Source organism: Erithacus rubecula (genome assembly GCF_903797595.1).
Source record: "Erithacus rubecula genome assembly, chromosome: 3".
NCBI lineage: Eukaryota > Metazoa > Chordata > Aves > Passeriformes > Muscicapidae > Erithacus > Erithacus rubecula.
Window position 1 is genome coordinate 9021219 of NC_136689.1, and position 24157 is coordinate 9045375.

General features: G+C 36.1%; 1 protein-coding gene across 2 annotated transcripts in view; it reads right to left on the reverse strand.

The window, feature by feature from the left end:
- Positions 1-246: 246 nt before the first annotated feature.
- The window catches only part of NCAPG2 (non-SMC condensin II complex subunit G2), a 41588-nt gene continuing 17677 nt past the window's right edge, over positions 247-24157 (reverse strand). For both annotated transcript variants that reach the window (XM_079301058.1, XM_079301059.1), the window contains exons 11-28: positions 21601-21726; positions 20545-20724; positions 19369-19521; positions 17579-17801; positions 16238-16356; positions 15621-15794; positions 13307-13377; positions 12904-13057; positions 12559-12732; positions 11956-12066; positions 11698-11841; positions 10825-10924; positions 10345-10529; positions 9427-9570; positions 7544-7647; positions 4513-4610; positions 4189-4291; positions 247-374 (exon numbers count right to left, since the gene is read on the reverse strand). In XM_079301058.1, coding sequence (XP_079157184.1) covers positions 323-374; positions 4189-4291; positions 4513-4610; positions 7544-7647; positions 9427-9570; positions 10345-10529; positions 10825-10924; positions 11698-11841; positions 11956-12066; positions 12559-12732; positions 12904-13057; positions 13307-13377; positions 15621-15794; positions 16238-16356; positions 17579-17801; positions 19369-19521; positions 20545-20724; positions 21601-21726 — 2415 coding nt within the window. In that variant the 3' untranslated portion in view covers positions 247-322. The remainder of the gene's footprint in view (positions 375-4188; positions 4292-4512; positions 4611-7543; positions 7648-9426; positions 9571-10344; positions 10530-10824; positions 10925-11697; positions 11842-11955; positions 12067-12558; positions 12733-12903; positions 13058-13306; positions 13378-15620; positions 15795-16237; positions 16357-17578; positions 17802-19368; positions 19522-20544; positions 20725-21600; positions 21727-24157) is intronic.

Below are 24157 nucleotides of genomic sequence, written 5' to 3' on the forward strand. Positions count from 1 at the left end.
TAGTCTTCCCAGGGACTAAGGTTACACATGACCTCAGTTTCAAGAGTATCTATGATACAATCATTATTTTTTTTACAAAAACAAAGATACAAAAATACCGATTTTACACTCCCCCCCAAGAAGACATTTTTATACAGAATAACCCCTTTGCACCTGTTGAAAAAGCTATTATGAAATTTCTATACACATTTTTATACACTTTGTTTTCTATTATTCTGTACATTTAAAGCAAGCAATCTTAAACAATTCACAATTTTACAAGATAAGTTTTTCAAAAAGCAATACATCTCCCTCAATTTTCACGACAAAAGCTTCTGCGTGGTCAAGGATTCAAAAACTCATCCAAAATTTTCAGAGATGATTCACACAGGAATCTGAAATGCCATAAAACAATGCATAACAGAATTAGAAATGCTATATGCCAAATCAATCCTCAACTATTTGATCCTCAGAGCACAGCTACCACATGATTTCTTTGACCAGTTAGTCCATATTAATTCATTAAAACACCTTCACAAATTACATTTGAAATAGCTGGATTCTTTTTCTTTAAACTTTTCCATTTTTCTGCTGATCATCTCTGTCTCTAGAATAACCAACAGCAAACCAGTTTAAATTACTATGTCAATTCAAGCACATTTTCTAGCATTTAATCATCTAGTTAAAGAACCCATTTGTTTTCTGCACAGCATTGTTATTCTTTTGCTCAAACAAAACAGTGAAATCCTTTACAGGTAATTCATTCCAAGACCACTTTTCATTATTTTACTTTATTCATTCCTCCCTCACTTTTCAGTCTTTATAATTTTTCTTCTCACCCGTAGCAACTTTTTTCCAAGCCTGAGCTTTTCTATCACATCTCTGTTAGCAGCTGCCTCCTCCAGCTGCCCTCACACTCCTCTTAGTCCCCTTCTGACTCTAATCTCTAATCACATGCTCCTCTCCACAGTGCCACAGCCTTTAAACCAGGATGAAACTCCAATGTCAAAGTAAGGTAGTGTTACAGGGTACTACAGAATTAGAATAATTAGTTAAGTTCTGTGGGTTTAGGCACAATGCTGCTTTATATAAATTTTATTTCTTTACAGCTTGAGGCTAAAAAAACAATGGATTTGTAATGTGGGACCATTGATGGCTTTTGGCCAATATGCCAATGGGGAAAAATGTGCCCCTCCCAAACAGAAAAGCTGAAGTCAGTTTTACCACGTACCTTTCTGGAGAACTTAAAGAGGGGAGGCAGAGAAATCATACCCAGTGTTATACACCAAAACAACTGAAGAGCCATAATTTACAGATACAGTGAGAGTGCAATTAAGAATTTGGGGCCTGGCTAAATAATACCAAAGAAATATCTTTCAGCACAGCCATTAGCTAAATTTAAATTCTAATACTCATATATCGAAATGTTAAATAAAGTAAATACACAGTATTAAGTAAGTTATTACCCTGTAGCATATTGGATTTTACAGAACATGAGACATTTTTCTCTAGCCTCCAAATGACTGCACTGACAGCTTTATCTGCAATTTTTGTTAGGCATAAATATTTGCATTTTATAAACTTAACTAATGTGTGTGCCATTACTCTTGAGGAAATTCTCTCAATATACACTATCTTGTCCAGAATTTTTATATGCACTGAACAGCATTTTTAAAATACAGACCCACAGGACCATCTGAAACCACTAACTCAGCTGAAGAGAGAAGAGTAAATTGCAGTGAAAAGTTTTGTTTCTGAATTAGTGCAATAATTCCTTGTATAAGGGCAGCACCTTAATTACCACACCAAAAAGCTTTTTTTCTTTTTTCTTTCATTACTAATATGTAAGAGATTACTTCTAAGTCTGAAGTTAAGATGCTGGCACAGAATGCCAGTTCTCTTGGGAAATTAAAGAATGTCACCATTTCCTGGCATACCTGGGTATTGAATAAAATAATCCCTCAAGGAGTTATTAGGAGATAATGCATTCAGAAGCAAAAAATAGTAATATTATTAAGAAGGAGTTAAAACCCAGTAATGTGTTTTAGCAAGCAGCACAGCACTGTGTGTTAGAGGACTTTCTTCAAATTAATGACCAAAGATCTAGCTTGCAGCATACCATAAGTAAAATTTGGTATTTGGTAAGCAGAGTAGGATGATAAAATAGTTTACAAACAACAGGGCATGCTTTAGACCATGTATAATCACATTTTAGCTGTACATTAGCACACAAGCAGCAGAGCACTAAAAAATGGCAGATCAGAAGCCACCAGAGGCCCAGCCTAGTCTGACATTCTGTCTTAGCTGTGAGACTGCAAACACACTTTAATTCATCATGCAAAACCTAATCACTGCAGAACTTCCTCCAAACCTCTTTCCAGCATCAATTATTTTACCCTTCTGGAGAGAAATTTCCCCAACATAACTATACAAATATTAATCACCCCAAATTCTGCAAAGTGTGATAGCTTCTGAATTTTATCACAGTGCAATTCCAATTCATAGAAAAAATCTTCCCATTATCACACTCATATCCCAAACCCTTGAATTTTGTCTGCAGCTGTCTCCTGGGTTGGTATTATACAAATGTAGCCACTCATATATCACAAAATTAAAATACTGTGTGGCATCTTATACTCTTCATCTGCCCCAACATGCAGGTTGATTTGTCCCAGTTCACTGGGCAGAGACGATCATATAGATTCATAAAGCAATTATCTGTGTTCTCACTGAAATTTATAGTCACTAGTGCTCTCAAGTGGCAGCAATTATTCACTTTAATGTGCCTATTTATTTAATCATGTTAAGATTCACTTTAATTTCACAGCTTTTTCTACTGCCTTGATTAGAAGTGCAAACTGAAACATAATACCCTGCTGCTCTCCTTCTTTTCCAGCTAATTATTATTATTATTGTTAAAAATATTCTAGTAGGACACTTGGCAAGTCATCATAAAATAATTTCATGTGGGAAAGAATGGGGTTCTGTTTATTTATTTGTGCTTGATTTTGTTTGTAACTTAGGTTCTGACTAAAGGACATTTTGTTCACAGCCAAATAACTCTCCAGCTTTCCTGCAGGCCTCTTTCAGGTAGTGGAAGGGACCCCAGTGCACCATCCTCTGGTTTATATCAAGTCACTAAAATACCAGAGAACAACGTGCCTCAGGCCAGGGATCCATGAGCAGATCAAACTGGGGAAGTGTGCTCAGGCTGAGAGCTGTGCAAGAAACTGCTGAGTAAATGAAGTTCCTATACAATGAGATTGCTATACAATGGGCTTTTTGGCTTGTTGTTGGGGTTTTTTTTTGTTGTTTTTTTTATTTTTTATTTTTATTTTAGAGACTGTCTACATCCATTGTTTAAATAGTAAGGATCACTATTTTGAAGAATGAAAGACTGTAAGGGCCTCTTAATGTTCATGCCTCTGTATTGAAAATTTTCTCAGTAATTTTGGATTAATGCCCATAACCTCAGTCTGGTTTCTTCACATTCTGTATTTGTGCTTAAAATGTTTCCTTTGCACACTTTTTGGTTTCATGGGCAGTTCAATAACTAGGCAGATATCAGATTTCCCAATTTTAGGACCTAAGCAAGTTTGAGACCCTAAAGGCTAAAGCATTCATCGTGATTCTTTAGACACCTGAGATAACTGATTGCAAATGCAATGCAACCAATCACTTTCAAAAAATTTTTCACAAAAGATACAACAGATATGACAATTGAAATCCCCACCAATAAAAGAACAAAATAAAATTACCTGTGGACAGGTAATTGTTATATTCAGTTAAATTTTTAATGCCTGCATAGTTTTGGATTCATATGCCCAGTGCCAAAGTGTGGGAGAAAAATCTTCTAGTAATAAGAAATAGTAACTGGACTATTTGCTTTGTCCTACCCCTGCTACAAAGAGACCTGGATTTCAGAAGTGAATCCTGCAATATATGGGATCAAGTGATAACACATTCAAATTAAATGAAAAAAGCCTGAAGGTAAATATGTAAAGATTACAATCACAGCAGATATAAGGGCAGGAAATTTAATACTGTGCTGGGCTCAATACCTCCCACTTTGCCCCCACCCCCAGCATTTTAAACCTTGCAATCAATCACTCAGAATGCTCTAACAGTGTTATGTAAGTACAGAACAGAGCCAATTATTGCAGAGAGGGGATAGGAGAGCTCAGTGCTCCTTCCCCACAGCACACCCACCTTTCAGTGCTGCTGGATTCTCCTCTGGCAGCATCCTTGCATATTATCAGTTTCCTTTGAATGGCAGGTGCAATATCCTTTAGAAGTGAAGTTTTGTCCTTACCTATTTGAAATTAGTTGAAATGTTGGACAAAAATAATAATTTATAAAAAAAAAATAACCCCACCCTTCCATATTTTCATAGAATAACTTTAAACATAAAAGATTGCTTAAAGGAAGATTAGATATTAAATTGGATTTTCTCTGTCCTGGATTAACTAGTGTGTATTTCAATGTAGTACATAAAAAGAAAGATGGAAAAAGGACAAAAATATTTTAACTGACCTTTAATTATAATCACAATGCAGACAGTAGCAGTTAGACTAAAAATCCCTTCAATTTCTTCAGAGAGAATGCACTCCATTAATTCATTTAAAAATGACCTAAGGAAAAAAATAAAGAAAAAATATGTTATAAACCATATTTCTTTCAAAATAGAACTGAACAAAACATGTTTGTCATCATGCTACCCTGCCACCATAGCTTCAAAGATACCATGCACAACAAAGCAGTGTGACTGAAAACCATGTGCTGCCTCTGGAACTGAGAATAGCAAAGCATGATAAATTGCTTGGGGAGAAAATAAAGTCTGCAAACAGAAAAAGTGGCTATTAAGAGAACTGAAGAGCTTGTGGTATATTTTAGGAAAGTCAATCCATGAAAAAACTCCTGGTTCTACTGGAATTTAATTCACAGAATTTATACTGACATTTTAAACTCAAATTTTTACTGAAGTTTGAAAAAATATATTCTATGACTCTTGGTTTGCTAGTACCTACTCAGGCTTAATTAACATTTTGATCTTAAATGTGTTTCTCATAAATATAAAAATATACGATTTTCCAATTGCAACCCAGTGAAGATAATTTTTAACTAAACAATGCTCTGAAACACTTCCAAGCAACATTTTAGTAACTAATACTATGGACAGAACCATGACAGCAAAATACTTGCAAAATACTAACTCAGTATGCATCTTAAGAGATTTCATCACTTCTAGCAAGAGATTAAAGTACTAGCAGCAAACTCTAGTGGTGTTTTGGGATTTATGTCAAGGTAAGAAAAATTAAATTATCATCACAGGTGGGGTCTAGCAACCAAACTAAACTACAGTAGGGAATAAGTCAATAGCACAAAATGGAAACAGTAACTGGCCATTAGTGTTTGTGGTAAAAACCCACATTTAACTCAGAAGGAATTCTCAAAACTAGAGAAAAATAGAAGAACAGGAGGGATAAAACAGGAGATGGAAGAGATCCATAATCCTGATACTCTTCAGAGCACAAAGCTAAATGCTCTGTGAAGAACTAAAGGGGAAAGTGAGAGCAGCAATGTTACAGTAACTTTCCCTAACATATTTCAAAATACCTCTAGTAATATTATTATCTGTTATGAAAACTGAACATCATACATCGCCAGTTCTGACTTCAATTGTTCTTCAGGCTTTTATTGTGCTAAGACATCAAAATGAAATATACAGTTAAGAACCAACTCAGTAAAAACATTTTGCAGAAATTCAAATACTGCCTCTAAGAGCCGAGAAAGATGAAAAATCTTTAGCTTCAGAAATAAGCATTGTGAAGCTGCTCATGCATTGCATCAGTTTCATTGTATCATTGTGGACTAATGTGACCAAGCATTGATTCCATTTCACCTTGCTCTTAAATTGCTAATGGACAGTACTGGGATCAGAGTCCTGACTTCGTTGTTATCATTGTTTGGGTCACTAAGCACACTCTTAACCTCCATGAAGGAACACTGGAATTTCATTAACCTGTAACAAGACTCACTGCAGCTGCCTTTCCCCACCTCCCTCTGAAAAAGGGTCACATGAGCCTGCATGCAAAGATAAAATAGAACAGAACAATAAGCTATTTAAAAATACATATAAGGTTCAGAGGTAAGTAATTGGTTCCTATACAGATAGTTCACTACTAACATGAGGGATACTCACACAATTGGACAGCTATTGCCAAGCCTCCCAGTATTATCACTGCTATGGGGATTGAAATTCAGTGCTAGATACTGACTGAAAATAGAACAGATTCTGCAGAACTCAGAGCAAGATGACTGTGAGCTCACAGAGCAAAAGCTCACATCAGATTTCATAATGTCAAAGGCTTTCATGTTGACATAAGGATTTCTGAAATGCTGAATACTGGACTCTGACTATGGCCTATCAATACAGATTTATAAAAGAGCCTTAAAAGTAGTCTCAGTTCTGAGGCACCAGGAGAACCAGATGGTAATTATTTCCAAATTGTTGCCCCAAAAAGATAAATACTAGAAGACACATTTTTTCTCAAGTACTTAGAAACAATTTGGCCCAAACTTGCAGTTTTCTCCACCAAGAATGGAGAAGATTCACTGTGATTACTACAAGAAAAAGTTTCAGAAGAAATAACTGATTTTCTGCATCTCTTTTGAAAAGAGCTGTGTAAAATAATTGTTTTACTAGAAGAGAACACCTTGACAGAGAGCTGCTGCCTCATGGAAGAGCAAGATTTGGATTAGTTGGACTATTGCTGGAGCCTCTGGAGTCTGTTGTTTTGCAAGTTCAACTAGATTTAGAGAAAGATTGAGAAGAAAAAGAACACCTCATGACAGCAGAGCCAGGTATATTCAGTGCCTGTCAGATGAGGAAGTTAAGAGGAATTAGTTGTGGCAAGTCAGAGAGAGTGATGGAGTTCTAAGCCCCTTTATAATTTAAAAAAAGTCTAGTGCATACAGTGACATTAAGAAAAACTGAATATGAACAAAGCATGCAAACTAAAATTCAGTTGTAACAATTTTAGAAAATATTCAAGGCCACCACTAAAGAGAGAAAATACTCTTTCCCCCCCAGTTTGAGTCTTAAATAAATACTGTAAGCTCACTTTTGGAGGCTTTTAGCACTCAGATACTTTCTGTTTTTAATGTTGTGACTTTAATACAGCCAGAGGTACATGTCACCTCATTGCAGATGTTCAACTAAAGGATTAATTCTATTTCTGGCAAATATTTTATCTCAACATCTCTTTGTTGAGGGGACTTAGCTTTATAGATATCTTATGAAAGAAGCAAGCCAAGATGTATGATTAAAAAACTGATCATGATTAAGAAGCACTCTTGATTTAAAAAATGGACTCAACCCCAGCAATAAATATCTACAGGCAATATGTCAAGAAAAAGGGATAATTAAATAGTCCAAATAAATTTAGAAAGCAACTAGTTCTTTAAAATTTATTTGAATTCAGAACTTAAAATTTTATTGACAACATATAAACTGTACCATATTAGCCAAAAACCTTGGAAAAATTAATATAGAAACATTTACCTGACAACATTAACTGATTTCATAATTACAGCCATTAAACAGCTTGAAAGAGGGGGAAGGTCTGAAATAGTTTTTGGTATGGTCAAGTCTTCTTCACTGGAAGCCTGAAAAAAAAGTCAACAACTGTTATAGCCCAAGAAAGATATGTATGCAAAATATGGCATTGCAAAAACTACACTAACCAGGACCAATCTTTAAATAATAAGAACATTCACAAGTATTCTTTAAATAGCTTTAATCCAACTGTGTTCTGTCCAAATAAACAAAACTAATTTAAATTATAAAGACTGAAACTAAACTACATAAATAGAATTTTTACCAAGGCAAATATTCTCTGCAGTTGCTTTCATCAGAAATTTCATTTAACTACACTGGTGGTCACTCTTTATAAAGGCACAGCCTATTAAACACAAATGAGTGCCCTCTGTGGCTCCAAATTGAAGTGTGCCTCTGATTTCTAAATGTAACTTCAGTGACAGTGATTTTCTGGATACCTGCTCTTTTTGGTATCAAGTTCTGAACAGTATGACAAATGCTTATTTAGAACTGAATTTTGATTTACAACAACCTGGGGGCAGGGAAAACCCCAGCTCAGATGAGAGACTGGAATGAACACTCAATCTATGAGTATGAATCTCCAGTATACTCAAGCCCAGGAATGTTTCCTGTGCATCATCTGTGAAGAGCACCTGAGTGTGTGCAGGCAAACAGCCCTACAGGACTCCTTGAAAGCTGCTCTCTGCTATTGCTGGCAACTGTTTCTGACCCACCCAGAACCCACAGCAAAAGTACAGCCTCTACTAAAGAGCCTCTGCTCTTCTTTTTTTAGTTCTTAAAGCTTCCTATCTTACTAATCATATTTACTCCTAACACTACCTACATTAGAAAAATGGGGTGGGAATATTGCCCTTCTCCTTCAATCACAATTGTGGTTCCTTGGACTTTCAGAATACCAAACAACCGCTGTCTACACATTCTTTTCAGTATTAGAGATTCTTTCTTTCCAAAGCAATGCAGATCAGATATTTGGAAATCATCTGCACAAAAATCAAAGCAACCAAAAAGAAGATAGAGCATGTGAAATGTCTCTGTATGGAAGCAGAGAATGCACAAGTGATTAGTGCCAAGCAGGGCATTGGCCTGCTTTGAAACAGGGACTACCGAACCTTATGGGACCATTCCAAGAATAGGGAATGGGAATATGTCACACATCAGACTTCTGAAGTTCCCTAATTCTGGGTGAGAGCAAGTCAGGTGGGTTTAGAACAAGCCCCTGTCCTCCTCCTTTGCCTGAGCTCTAACTGCTGAACACAGCATTGCATGGTGTGGGCTAAGCCTTCGATCAGTTTGGGTCCAGGGTCTGGGCTGTGTCCCTCACAGCCTCTTGCCCACCCACAGCCTGACTTTATTTTTAGAGTGAAAGTGGAGGAACCAGGGAAACACTGACACTCTACGAGCACTGCTCAGCAACAGCCAAAACAAACTGGTTGTGTCCTCAACAGTGTCTTGGCCACAAACGCCAACCACAGCAGCACAGGGACTGCAGGGAGGAAAGCTGACTCCAGCCTGACCCAGTACAAAAGCACAGAGGGAATACTCCAGAACCCACATTGCTAATCTCCAACACTGCCTAACTACTAAATTCTGCTGTCAGAGGCAGATACTGACATAGTCTGTCCCTACACACTTGTAGTCAGAAATCCAAGAGATGAACTCTGATATGAAATTATAGCAAATTAAATCTCCGGTTTGTTTCATGCCAATGCAAAATCCTCATCTGCAGTACAAAGATCAATTTTCTGAAAAAAGCTCTGTCATTTCAACATAACTTTTAAAAAGCAGAAAGTGTTAAATAGAAAAAAGAAAAACAGGATTAGCTTTACCTTCTGTAGCACACAATTTATTTCTGCTACTATTGCAGCCAAGAGAGTGGAGAGTACACCCTGGTGAACTGCTGGGAATGAGGAATGGCAGCACTGCAGTGCATGGATGAATTCTCCAAGAGGCATCTGAATAGAGTGAATCAACTAAAACCAAAAAGAAAAACAGAACTTTTTTTTTTTCAGATTGCTTGAGTAAAACTGAAATATACCAGCAAGCCTTTCTGTGAAGTGCAGACCACATCTTGAAAGCTTTTGAGGTATTCTAGTCACTGGGGATCAAAGGGGAAACCAGCAACTGATAAGTCTACTCATAAATTTGAGAGAAATGAACAAAGCAGTGGTTCTTACAAAAAAGAACTCAATGTTTTTCAGAAGTCCTAAAAAGTAGATAATCAAATTTCTCAGAGTGATCCATCCATTTCACTACTATTTAGTATCTGCTTTAAAATACAGGAAGTCAACTTTTCCGTGAAGATGCGAGATTTTCAAGAATTTTAAACATCATACATATTTTGAAGTTTGTGTCATTCAGGTTAAAAGAAATAAATAATAAAGAAAATTTCTTCTCCTGCAAAGATCATAATATATACAAACAAATTCTTTGCTCTGGATTGAGGAACTTCATCTAATTGCAGACATGATTGACAGCCTAGAAGTTCCAGAATGGTCCAGGGTCATTGGCAACAGAATGCATTTGTTCTGCAATTTACTAGTTCTTCTGTCATGATGAGACCAAAATGGATTCAAAAAAATTGGTAACAAGAAAACTTAGAAAATTTTCCTAAAAATTTAATCACACGTCTACCCAAACAGTAGGCAATAGCGAGGTAACAACCTCACAGTGTCTGAGTATACCCTTTGCATAAAAATTACGGATTTATCTACATATTAACAATTATGTAGCAATTTGAATGATACCTGAATTCCTTTTTCCTGTTCTTTCTTAAGTTTATGTGCCACACATTCTAAAATTTTCTGAAAAACATTCTGTAGAGTGTGGAAAAGATTCGCCACTTCCTCTGTCTCAGCATTCTGATTTAAAGAAGCTTCAATGATCTCTTTTAGAACACACAGCAACACTGGAGCACAGAAGCCACCACTCCCTAGAGAGAGAAAAAAACCCCCACAATATAAAAGTTGTAATAGTCATCAGGTACAAGCTTAAAGAAGAAACTCAGTTGGATGCAACCAATAGTGATAGTTTACAAGTGTAGACAATGCTTTTAGTTTATGAGCATCCTTAGCTGAAATTTTCATGCAGTCCAATTAATATTTTGAGTATGAATCCAGTGTTCCCTCAAACCCTTAAAAGTTAGGGATTACCTAACTTGGTAATACAAGAAAAGTCAGCTAAGTATAAATGCAGATGTTGCTAATAGTATTACCAAAATAGGATACCTGCTTGCATAATCAGAAGAGCCACTTCTAAAAGGTGTGCTTGAAACGTGAGATTTCCCAGGCCCACCATAATGACATCTTTACACACTGTCAGGTAGGCCTAGAAGAGAGGTGCAAAATTATAGGAAACCTGAACTTTATGTAAGTAATCATTCAGCAAAACTCAAAAATAATAAAAAACCACAAACTCTTAGCCAAGGTGCCTTGAGAGCTGGTGTACCTAACTGGAGTTACTCAGTTCACACCTGCTGAAAAGCACAAATTCCAACCAGTCCTTCAAATGCTTCCATTGCCCTTTCCCAACAGTAGTTTCTCAAAAGGCAGTAAATCTTCTTTTATACTCAGGCACAGTCTAGTAGATCAAAAGCATTGATACTTATCATTTAGTGAGGCAAAATATGACATCTCTACCTGCCTTTAATAGCAAAACTAAAACCAGCAGACAAAAAGAGCTTTTCCCTACAGACAAACAGTTGCTACATACTAAACAGATTATGAGACAGAGATACAGAAAGAGTGAGAACTTTTAATCAGTCTGTGTATATGTGAGCTAGGTTGTTCAAGGACACTGACTGGGACCAAAGTAAGCCAAATCTTATCCTATCACCAAAATCTGGTAAAAGCTCAGTGCTAAAATCCACCTTGGGTTAAATGAAATGTCAGAGGAATGCAACAGAAAACTATTCAGAATTAGCTAGAATCTCACCCATATTTTATCATCAAATGCTTTCTTTGAAGGGTAAATCAAGATCAGGGGTGAGGGGCACTAAGTGATGACACAAATGCCAGTGCAGTTTGTCTGCATACAGATTGCTATGCCTACAGCTTTTCAAATTGAAGGCAGCTTGATTTGTAATATAAGAATCCTCTAACCTGGACAATTAATTCAGAAACATCACTGTGTTTTGAAATACCATCCTCTTGATCACTTGCTGGCATAAAAGGTACAACTTGATTTTCTATCCAAGCACCTGTCTGCTTCAGAAGTGAAAGGTAATCTTCTCCTTCTTCAGAAAACTGAAAAAAAAAAACCCAACAAACAAAGTTTACCAATTGTCTCTCCAGTTGTTTTGAAATTTCCTTATACTGTCAACTCTAACTCCAGCTTATTTTGGAGAGCTATAACCATACCTTGTGGTGAAGATGAATACTCAATCTGCAAAAGAGGCTGAAGGCTCTTAGGCTGGTTGCTTGATTCCAGCCACCAGAATCTGTTCCTTTCAGAATTGACTCAAGAACCCTCTGAAATATCAAGGTTTACATTTATATTTTTCAGAAAATCCTTTCAAATGTTTCTTTCCTCAACAGCTTTAAACAAAAGCTTAAAAAACCCCAAACCCATAAAAAGAGCAAAGCACCAATCCCAAAAAAGCAACAAGCATACTTGAATTACTTCCATTTTGCAATGCCATAACTGATTTTCAGACTATTCCTTATTCACATACTTTAAAAGTCATGTCCCGTAAAAACACTCAACACTAGATCACAAAAAATTTGAGAAACCTAAAACTGAGTAGCTGGTTAAAATCTGCCATCTATAAACAAATTAAAACTATACTTCTAGTTTAGAGTATTTGTTGGAAGTACAAATCCAAAAGAAAAATCTTCTTTAAAAGGGAGAGGGGATCATGAACTTGATTTATTTGTTCTCCCAGGCCTTTAGTTCGATTCAGGCAATAAATGATGGTAAGCATTGATTTTATAAGCACTATTTAACGATAAGGAGGAAACTACCTTTGCAGCACCAAGGATCTTCAAAAGCTTCTTCAGTCTCTTTTTAGGAACAGAAAGGAGGCAACCACGATTGACAGGATGAGTCAATAAATACTCAATGTAATCAATTGCCAAGTCTGGCTTTGATTCATGTGTTATTTGGATACGTACTCGATGCCCAGATGTTCTAGTATTCTGAACAGGAAGGAAGCACAAAACCAGTACAACTCTGTTAGTATCTGACTTTAGAACTGATTTCAAAGCAAAATAATATAGCATTAAAAAGTCGTATTCTATTTGAAAACAATATGATGCCTTAAAGCAGTCTGGCAATTGCTATACTCCCTGTCATATGCACATGCACACCTTTGTAGGGGTGAGTGAGTCAGACAGCCAGTCATAGGCTAATTCCATGATGTGCCCCACTTGACCCCAGCGGCACAGGCAGTCGATCAGGACAGAATATTTGCTTTGGTCAGCTCCAGTGTCAGTATTTCTGAGTCTGGAAACCACACCACAGCTTAAAAGAAAACAGAAAGACAAAGAGATACATTACACCCATAAGTGCAGAAAACAATTAGTATAATACAAACAAAGGATTCACCAAACTTCGACAGACTTGAACATCACAAATTTTACTGACTTATCACAGTTTTTTAGTGGCTCAATTTATCCAGATGGGCATTTAATATATCAGATGGTGAAAAACTAATGAATACAGCCAACAGAAAATTTCCAGTCATTTGCATTTTGGATTTCCAAACAGTACCTGAATGTAGGAATAGCAGCAGGGGGCATAAAGGATGCCAGAATGACCAATGGAGTCATGCACCGCTCATCCTAGGATAAAAGAATGACACTGTATGACATGAATGTAAAAGTACATATATGCAAGCAAAACTAAAGAAAGTACTGAAAAACTATTGCATTTCCTCAAATTAAGGATTTCCCTTTCCCACTACAAATGGAGCTGAAAGAAGCTCAAAACTGTATGTGGCTTGCAATCTGGAATGTCTGATTCTTGGTTTTGGAGATCAATTACCAATTATCCTTCACTTTCTGACAAACTGCCAGAATAACTACCATGAATAGTCATGGCTCCATTAGGTTAATAATCTTTGCAAAAGAAATAGTAGCTTCACATTACTTTCTTTTCCAGTAGTGACTAAGATTTAATTGCACAACCATGACACTATCCAACTCTTTGCAATCAGTGCCTTAAATTCATTCACATCACAAACTTATTAAAAAGACTCTAAACAAAAGGGTTCTTACATGATGATAGTGTTTAATGTACTATTATTCATTACAGCATGTCAGAATACATGGTCTAGACCACAACATAATTTCACTCAGGTTATAAAGAAACCAATGAATGTTAAGAACTCTTCAAAAATGGTTTATCTCTATGTCCAAGCTTCATGAAAACAGCCAAATGAAATCATTACCTACTTAGCCATTCCAAGATCTAAAACCTTTTTTAAAGCTCATATTTTTAAAATAACTTTTAATATACATTTGTAGCTTTTTCAGGAAAGAGACAGACTGCTTCAGTATGTTTGTAGTCTTTTAGGAACTTAGTCTCTGATGACAGGTCCTTTTAGATCCAAGCTGTTTACTCACTGTGAGAATATCAAAGTCAAAGAGGCTGCTTGCAAAAGGTGGATATCTTGTCTGCTAACCAGATCCTTTCAGAAAGGATGCTACATCCTCTACCAAAAAGATCTGGAATGTTTTTGACAACTTCCAAATGCTTTCAGGGTAGAGAGCACTTGTGTATCTGTGCTGCAGAATAATACGTATCAATGAGCTGCTTTTCACTCCCTAAATACCTAAAGCAAAGTTGCAGTGAACAGCCACCATATTTCAGGATACTTCAGCATAAAAGCCATCAACTAAGAAAAAAGATATTCAGTATTTAATCCTTCCAAATTCACTCTGGGTGCAGCAGCCACCATTAGTCACTCTCAGGACACCATCCTCCTCCACAACACTAAAACAATTAGAGCAAGGAGACTGACAATTTGAAAATGACTGATTTTAATTAACTGACTATATCAAACCAAAGCAATAAAGAAATGTATCAGCAGATCATTGGAGAGTAGATTCAAATTAGCAGAAACCTCAGAATCACAAAACAGTTTGGGTTGGAAGGGACCTTAGAGATCATCTTTTTTTCCAACCACCCTGCCACGGGCAGGGACACCTTCCACTTAGCCAAGTTGTTCCATGCCCCATCCAACCTGGCCTTGAACAGGCCTGCCAGGGATGGGGCATCCACAGCTTCTCTGGAAAACCTGTGCCAGTGTCTCACTACCCTCATAAAAAAGAATTTCTTTCTAATATTTAATCTAAACCTACTTTCTTCTAGTTTGAATCCATTCCCCCTTGTTCTGTCACTACACTTCCTTGTATAAAGTTCCTCTCTGTCTTCCCTTCAGGCATTGGAAGGCTGCAATTAGGTCACCCCAAATCCTTCTCTTTTCCAGGCTTAACAATCCCGGTTTTTTTAGCCTTTCCATTTGGGAGAGATGCTCCATCCCTCTCATCATCTGGGTGGCCATTCTTTGGACTTACTCCAGAAGGTCAGCAGGACACATTTGGATTTCTGGGCTGCAAGTGCACTCTGCCAGCTCATATTCAGTGAAAAAAGAGCCTCAGCTGCAGCTGAATTATAAGAAGTGCTGCTGGTGGAAGAGTCTAGAGGACTCTGGGGAGAAAAACATGTGGACTCTAATGTACACTGAGTATTTATTCTGCAATGGCACATTTGTATTTACTGTTTTCCAAAAGTGCTAAAACATTCAGAACTATGAAACCCTAGAAAAGCCTCACAAGGAGAGCAATTTATTGAGTAAGAATTTCTGAGCTGACTATTTAGATAATGGTTCATCAGTCAGACACTGCAGCTGGAGAATAGTTTCTACCCATCTGTGGGATTCCAAGAAACTTGCTGCTGTTTGTGGTTTATAGCAACAATGAAAAAGAATAGTTAATGCCATAAAAATAGATAAAAGACAAAAAACACAAAAGCATCTGAAGAAAATACTAAGAAAATACAGGAAAATCTAGGCTTTCTTTACCTTAAATACTTTAAAATATTCAGGAAGTACAGAAGCAAACTTCCTGATAGCATAATCTTTAGCATCTTCATTGTGATCTAGTGCTTTTTGGATACTTCTCCAAAGTATTACAGTGATCTCCAACAAACTTGCCATGCTGGCCACATCATTTACTGACAGCACATTATCCAACACCTGAAATACAAACATTTAGATGATATTCCCCATTACATTTTCAAATGGAAATTTAAGTTAAAATAAAGCTTAAAAAATTACTGAAAATCCTTCTAGTCCCTTTACAATGGCATTGTGGGTGCTGTAGAACATGAACTCCACAATTCAGTCTCTCTCTAATGTCACATATCTTGCAAAGGTAATTTTTAAAATAATTTAACTGCAAAACCAAACCAACTTATAATCAGTACTGGAATTAGGCAACAATCTAAAATATGCTTCATATTCCTTCTATCTTACTCTAGCTACTTGACCAAATTTCTGCTATCACAGGACATGAAAACCCAAAAGTGGCAGTTCCCTCCTTACAATTCCACAGATGCCCAAGGGCTTTCCTTTAGACTTCTGTTATATATTCTGTCTCACATTAAGCACAGAATTTAGCATAAAGTGGACTTTCTTACACTGCTGTTTTCCTTTCCACTTTCATCTTCATCATCATCCCCACTGTCATGAAGCCTCTCTTTCACTGATTTTTGGATACAGGCAGTCAAGCAGCGCCGAATAGTGAGCATCAATTTTGCTACATTTAAAGTGAATAAGAATAAATTAGACATTTATTATTTGCTAAGAATGTTGGTAATATATGCTTCTAATTATAATGCTGGAAAGCCAGTATGAAAAAGTAGGCAACAGAACCAGAAACAGCTAGGAAAAAATGGAGAAAAATTCCCTGTAAAGGAAATGGAAAAAGTGTGAATGTGTTTTATATCCTCAAGTATGACAAAGAAATGACAACATTATCAACAGCCTGTGCAATTTTACTGTTAAAACAGTATACTAAAAAAACCCCAATTAACCACCACTTTATCAGATCAGAATCAGTGGAAGCTCCTCCAACTCCTACATTTAATCTGGCATAGCTATTAATTTAATGACCCACGTTCAAGAATACATTCCCTCCTATGTCAGTGTTCGTTCCTATGTCAAGTCTCATTCCCTCCTATGTTAATTCCCACTCTTTGAAGAAGATATTGTAGCCCAACCATTGCACTCCTGAATGAAGAGCACAGCTCTAGAAAAAGTGAAAGGGTGATTGCCCACTCTGGTGGAAGTATAATGAGCTGCTTTCATAATTGTGATTTCATAACCTTATCAAGATGAGCAGTTGAGAGGCAATGGTTTCAAGTCACCCCATGCTGATTATCTGGGTTTTATCAGAACTCCTTTGAAAAAAATTTTCCTGATTTTACTTGGTTCCATAGGACTTTTCTAAAAAGCATTGACATTCTAGGCAGTACCTGCCCTCTTCACTGAAACTTTCTGAAGCTTTCTGAAAAAGTACTTTTTAGATTTTATCTGAGCAATTTGAAAATACCGATCCACAAATCCCAGATAACCAGATTATCAGATGTAAACATTTTTTCAGTTTATGTATAATTTTTCCATGTGAAGGTCTCAAGTCACTTAAGGCACCATTTGCTACCCTTTTTCTACATGAGAATTAAGTATCAACTCACATAATTTTAAGGTACCTGTGAGGAGAAAGGGGAACAGAAGGACCAAGTTCCACTATGGGCTGGAGTGTACAGTACAGCATCTAAGAGCAGAGATGAAAAGCTTTGATCTCCTCTTTGTTGTAAAAGCTGATGATTTTGCCTGCTGTGCTTATTGCTGGTCTCAAAAATTTCAAAAACTATGAGCTCAAAAAGATCTAGCAACACTGTTACAGAAATAAGAAGAAAAAAGCATTTGCATGGCGTGACATCAGTAATTCCAAAAGCTGACAATGTTTTGTGCTTTACCTATATTGGTGGGGGCAGTAAATTCACAAGCATATTGATAGAACTTCCTGGCTGCAGCTGGGTTCATCTGGATCAGAGTGACACAGCGCTCACACCACACGTCCTCGGGCTGGGCAGTGGGGAAGAAGGAGTTGAGCAGCAGGTTCACGATGCGCCGCGACACCGGCCGAGAGTCGGTTTCAAGGCGGGACAGGAGATGCTCCATGGGACAGATATTCCAGAACTTGGTAAAGTCAGAAAATGATATTCAAAGGAATTAAATACAAATAGACAAAAAACATCACCTTCATTAAGTGATTAAGTGTCAATAGTCTAAACAGATATAAGGAACATTAACCTGGAAAACATAAGCACTTTTTATTTTTAAGTCAAATCCTGCTGCAATAATGTTATTTTACTGTGCTGATGTTTTAAATCTCCTGGTATCTCTGACTCACTGGTAAAATTGTGGTTCAAGCCATCCCAGTTCAGTACACCTGCAATACAAATGCAATTCCATAGATACAGGGAAGAACTATTTACTCAATAAGGATATCACCATAAAATGGAATTATTTGTCATTATGTGCCATGTTTCATATTCTCCTCACAGGACAAAGCAGGACCAAACTACTTACAAATATTGTGTATGCCTTAAAAACCAGTATGGATCAACACCCTTTCCAAAACAATCCCAAACCCTACATAAGTAAATTCTGAATGCATCCCATCCTTAGTAGAGCTCTTGTTTATTTGCAACACAGAAAACAAAGCCTATGAAATTCAGAAAGACTACACAGCTGTTATGCCAGCAGTAACACTACACTTGCAATTTTTGTGAGAAGATTCTGAATTAATCATGCTGGACAATTTCAAATTAAAACAAAAAACAAAAAGCAGGCATTTTTCAATGCCAAGGAACCTATTTCACTCTTGAATAGAAATATTTGCAGCAGCTATTTACCCTGCGAATTCGAACTATGGATGTACCTATTAGAACTGTCATAAAAAATAAATTTAAAGTGATCCCAGGACTAAGTAGAGATAACACATTACAGTTTTTAAATCAATAGGAAGTTATTGAAAAACATCCAACAGTTACTAAGATTTTTTTCTTTATGCAAACCTGATCTTTCCTTCTTCTAAAAAATCACTGACATTGAAAATTATCTTTTTTCTTTGTCTTTAATGGCAGCAAACTCAGAACAATTCTCAAACCAAGTCACCTCAGCCATGCCTTGTATAGCTTTCCCTCTACACCCTTCACCATACTCAGTGCACTCCTCTGTCTTTATTAGGCTTAGCAAGAGACAAAACCATTGCTAAGTTAAAATATAAAACTGAAATTAAGAAGCTATTAACATTAGAGAGTGGAGTAAGAGCTCAAAGATGCTGTAATGCCTCTGGCTGGACAGTATCACCCTAAGTAAGGGTCCACAGAACACAAAATACATTAAAAATCACTACAATAAAAAACCACAATCCTGACAGACGTGCCTACAAAGTAGAAACAGACATTATAAAAACAGCAGAATCAAAGCAAAAAAGCTGCTGGGTTAAGGTGTTAGGCATTTAGAAGAGTTGGGCAGCTGAGGGAAGAGTTGTAACACACTGCTCTCCCCTGCCCATCCACGGAGAGAACAAGGGCCCACAGAGCACTCAGAACACAACAAATATTAAAGAGTATTACCAGAGCAGAGCAGGTTATTTCTTCCTTTTTTAGGAACACTGCAGCAATCTCAAAATGTACTCTTTTAAAATTTTAAAGAAATGCCTTGATTTTGTCTCCTTGCTACTTATCAAGTGTCCTACCTTAGCAGCCTTGGCAGCCTTCACTTTGAGCAGCATTTCCACAAAAGCCACTCGCACTTTCTCAGAATTGTCATGAAGACTGTGTTTGGTTGCAGGCAAGAGCTGTTCCAGGAGAGGGTGACTTAGTTTGTTGTCCAAAATTATTGGTAGGCACTAAAATAAAAAAAAAAAAAAATTAAAATCCAGAAAGTAGAACTGGAAAATCTGTAGTTAAAAATTTTTTAAGGAGAACCATGACACTTCTCATGTTAAATAAAGCAGAGTCAGACATTGTACATGATTATTTTTCTTGTAATATTCTTTGGTAAAAACTGCTTTGATTACTTCAAATTTACAAGCAAACTGTGTTCAGTGAACTCACTTCAGCTGCATCAGCTTCAGACCCACACTAAGACCATGGCACTGCCCTCTACCTGAGGGCACACCAGCTCTCTAAAATACGCTGATTTCAAATTAAAAATAGATTTATTTTTTCCAATTCATTTTTATATCAGCACTTTCTGCTTATGCAGGACAGCTCCCCCATGAAGCAGCAGTGGAATAAGTGAGGATTAACAGGACGACAGCTTCAATTTGAGGCTGAACTGACACAGACACAAAATCTTCACATGAAAATGCAACTTAGGGAGTTCATTTTTCTGTCCAACCTATCAGCTGCTTCTCACATGCCAGAAAAATGTAGATGAGCTATTTCTAACACAGTGAGCAATGAATGGGAGGAGGCACCACCAGACAAACTGTGGAATTATATCCATCCAAACCTCAAGACACACAAAGTGGGGTACAAAATCCTAATTGTACATGTCTTGGGATGCATTAAAGCCAGTGATGTAAGAACATCCTGGAACCTCCCTACAAATATTTTCAAATTTAAGCATAATTTTTAACAGATCAAAAAAAAAAAAAACCCAAAAAACTATTATTGGGTCCAAACAGTGTGCATACAACTCTGGAATTGAAAAACCTTGGAGAGTCAGAAAGCCAGTTACTATTTTAAAAGACATTTGTGTTTTCCAAACATGTGGCTTTTATAAAATGTGTAAAACCTCTATGTATTAGGAATTCTATTACTTAAGACATTGTGAAGAACAAGTAATTTCATTGATTTTGGCCTATACTAGAAACCTGTAGATCAAGTAAAATACAAAAATGACAATCATGATAAAACCCATTTACTTTAAAAACAGAGCATCGAACATCAGCAGATGTTACATCACAAGCCAGATCTCCAGTTATCTTTTTTAAAAGATCAGCAAGAATTGTTGAGGGAATCATCTCCCAGTATTTGGATGTGATCTGAGTAACTCCAAGTATCCCTGTAGAGCGGACAACTGGATGAGGATCTTCTAAGAGACTCTAAAACAAACAGAAGAATAATACTGTGAACATATGGATTATTGTGACTCTATTGCTGTTTGGCCTGAGCCTATCATAAACAAAATGCATTCCATTACCTTTTAATCATTATGAAAATTGTCATACAATAAAAGAACTGTAATATTAATAGTCCCTCAAGGCATTTTACTATGAAGAAAACAAGGAAATTTAAATCAGAAGCAAAATTAAGAAAACTACTGGCCAACGTTTTTCATTGGACTTTTAAATTTTTTTATTTTTTTTTTTTAATAAATCAAGTCTTGCATTTGTGACTTAATTAAGAATATTTAGATTTCTATTTGTATGCGTCTACACTGCTCACTGTTCCTATGGAACAACGCAAAAACCTTGAAATTATCTGAAGTTTACTCAGGAATTCCCAAACATATTCTTAATGCAAATACTATGCCCATTCTCACCCATCTGGACTGGTAAGGGGATTTTTAGGTTTTCTCCATTATACTTAATTACAGAGCTACTTAGTAATACAGTACTGAACTTTCATTGAGTGCTTCCATAGTAACTGTGAAGCTCTCCCCCACAGTCCTAGATCAAGTAAGAATCAAAATCATTGCTCATGCATTTAATCTTTCAAAGGCATCTCTCATTCACAGATTAATGAATAACAAACAAAATATTTCCTTTTTCGAGTTTAAAGGGTGTTTAGCATCTGCAGAAAACATACTACAGAAATTTAAATGTCAGCTCATTTTTGTATTTTCTGCACCACAGACCTGTATTTCCTTAGAATTATCCAGAAATTCCATAAATTTTAATTGCATCAAAGTTTTTTTTTTTTTAGTTAGCTTTGATAAAAGTTTCATTTTTAACATTTTAAGTTTCATAAAAACTTACAAAAAGTTCTTCAAATTGTTTCTGAATTTCACTGTCCATGTTTTCAGCAGTAAAACTGGGATCACGAATAGGAAAAGCATCAACAAACAAAAATGCTGCATTTGCTCGAACTTCTTTGTTTCTGGCCTGTTACAATGGAGACAAAGATAATTTTTCCATAAGGACCAACTGTTAATATCCAAAGGTGTAACCTGTCAAATATGATTCTCCAAACATATTAACAAGTGTTTTTAATTAAATAGATGGAAGAGGTGAATTTATAAATGGATGGAAGAACTTAAAGTCACATATGAGTTTTAATGTTTTATCTTACATTTCTGCCCATTCAGTACAGCCTGAATTATTGTTACAATCAGCTTTTAAAGCATATCAGCTTCAATGACCCTGAAAAATCACAGTCAGAGACCTTCTGCTTTCTGTAATGCTGAATAAATTAAAAGCAGTTGGGATTTCTCTTCGTGGCCTTAAAGCTCCTCTTCAAGACAGAAGACTCTTGAATTCAATCAGATTGGATTAATTAACTTGCTTGTCAAGAGACAGGTGATTTAATTTGAAAAGCTCAAGTGCATTTCTTCAAGAAAATAGTATTTGTTAACTAAGCACCAGAAAGCTTGTAGAGTAACTTATCCAGCAAAAACATACTCAGTTCTGCATCTCTGCACAAGTATTAGAACCATGTTCTGATGCTCCAGGCAGCTCATCAAAAATCTATAGGAAGCCTCACAACATTTTACCATATTTAACAATTTTCAGTGTACTCCACCATATATTTCACTGGTTATAGAGTCACAATTGCAAAAAAGAAAACCTGCATATTGATACACCCATTCAGTGAAAGATAATTGATTCTGTGGACTCTTAAAGGAAAAAGAGAGCAGGCAATGAAACCATGAAGAAATTCAGGGCATCTCAAGGAGAGAGCTGAAATCTAACCATCAAACTGCATTTTATTTATCAAAGATAGCAGTGCCAGTGATTAAGAGCCGCTGCTGACTTCTCTTGGAAAGAAGAGAGAAGGAAGAATTTTGTCTAGATTTTGTTTTTTATTTTAAGAAAATGAAATCTCTCAATAGAACATGCAAACTAGGCCTAATTTTAACAGCAAGATGAGACAGTTCAAGGTAATTTTTGCCTATTCTAATCATCTAATTTTCTTCTTCCCTGGTCATAAAGCACAGATCAAAGGCAGGGAAAAAAAACATGGCAACAACCATGTAATATTTAGACTTATATAAGCTAATGACAAATAAACTCAGAAAAACACAAAATAAATGAGTAGCAATTACTTCATTTACAATCTATTTTGGGTTTCTCTTCTTGACCAATCCTGATATGGTAGAGTAGAACTATAACATTCCAAATTCTTCAAGTCAAGAAAACTACTAGGAATTCTAAATTGAATACTACAAAAGCAAATAAAGCACGCACATATATTCTTTAGTTAGAGATTTGTGTTTCCTTTATTTATTATGGATAATGCAAACAGTTTAAAGGTGAAAAGACTGCAATTTTTAATTCTATTCTATAAAGTTGTAGAAAATCCTTAACTCTGAGCTTGTCTATATTTAGGAATTAACACATAACAAGATAATATGTGAATTCAGGGTGAAACAGGCTCTTCTGCACTAACATTGCATGTGAAAATTAATTCAAATGTGTTTTTGTGCAATAACCTAGACCTTGTCTACCACAGCCATTCCAGAAAGTTAATTTCCATAAACTTTTAAAGTGCATTACACTGAATTCCATTAAGCTCACTTTTAATTCTGAACTGAGTACCCACAGTTCAAATTCCTGCCTTTAATTAACTGGAATTTATCCCAAATGTATTTGCATATTCAGGCTCATACAATGTCTTCACAGATGTAGAACCAAGGACTTTAAATTCATGGCCTGTTTTAATCCACACTGACTTTTCCATGCCAGAGCCTGCAGTTATTTAAATGACTAATATTTCTTTACCATTATGCTTGTACTATTCTGAGGAACTTCCAGAACCTTTTGAAACAATATTGTAATTTTTTTCTTCAGTTAATTTTGATAGCTTTCTTTTAAATTTTATCTGGTCTCACAGGTTCTGAAATTTACTTCCCATTATTTAAAAGACTGCTTCCCCAAGACATGTTACTTTGAATGCATGGGATGTTAACAAAAATTTAAAAAGACAACCCAACACTTTAAGGAATCACTTCCTTCAACAGCTTGAATTCCTGGAGGAGTGGTTCTTGACTTTTTCAGCTTGATAAGAAATAGCTTAATCACTACTTACCTCACACTAAAAATCCATATTTTTTATATCTTCTCATACTAACAACCAATCATTGCACATCTCTTTTATGTTTGCATGACACTTGCTTTTCATAAGAAGAACATGAAAAAAGATGAAATTACATATGGGTTTTTATAATATAAACTTAAAGTTGCATAAAGGCTTATAAAAGACGTCTTGGAAAAAGCCCCAACAAAAGCTTGTGCAGTCTAAACACTTGTAAAACAAGCAAGTGAAGAAAAAACAGAGAACTGTATCACAAATGTGCATTCTCTGTTTAAATATGAA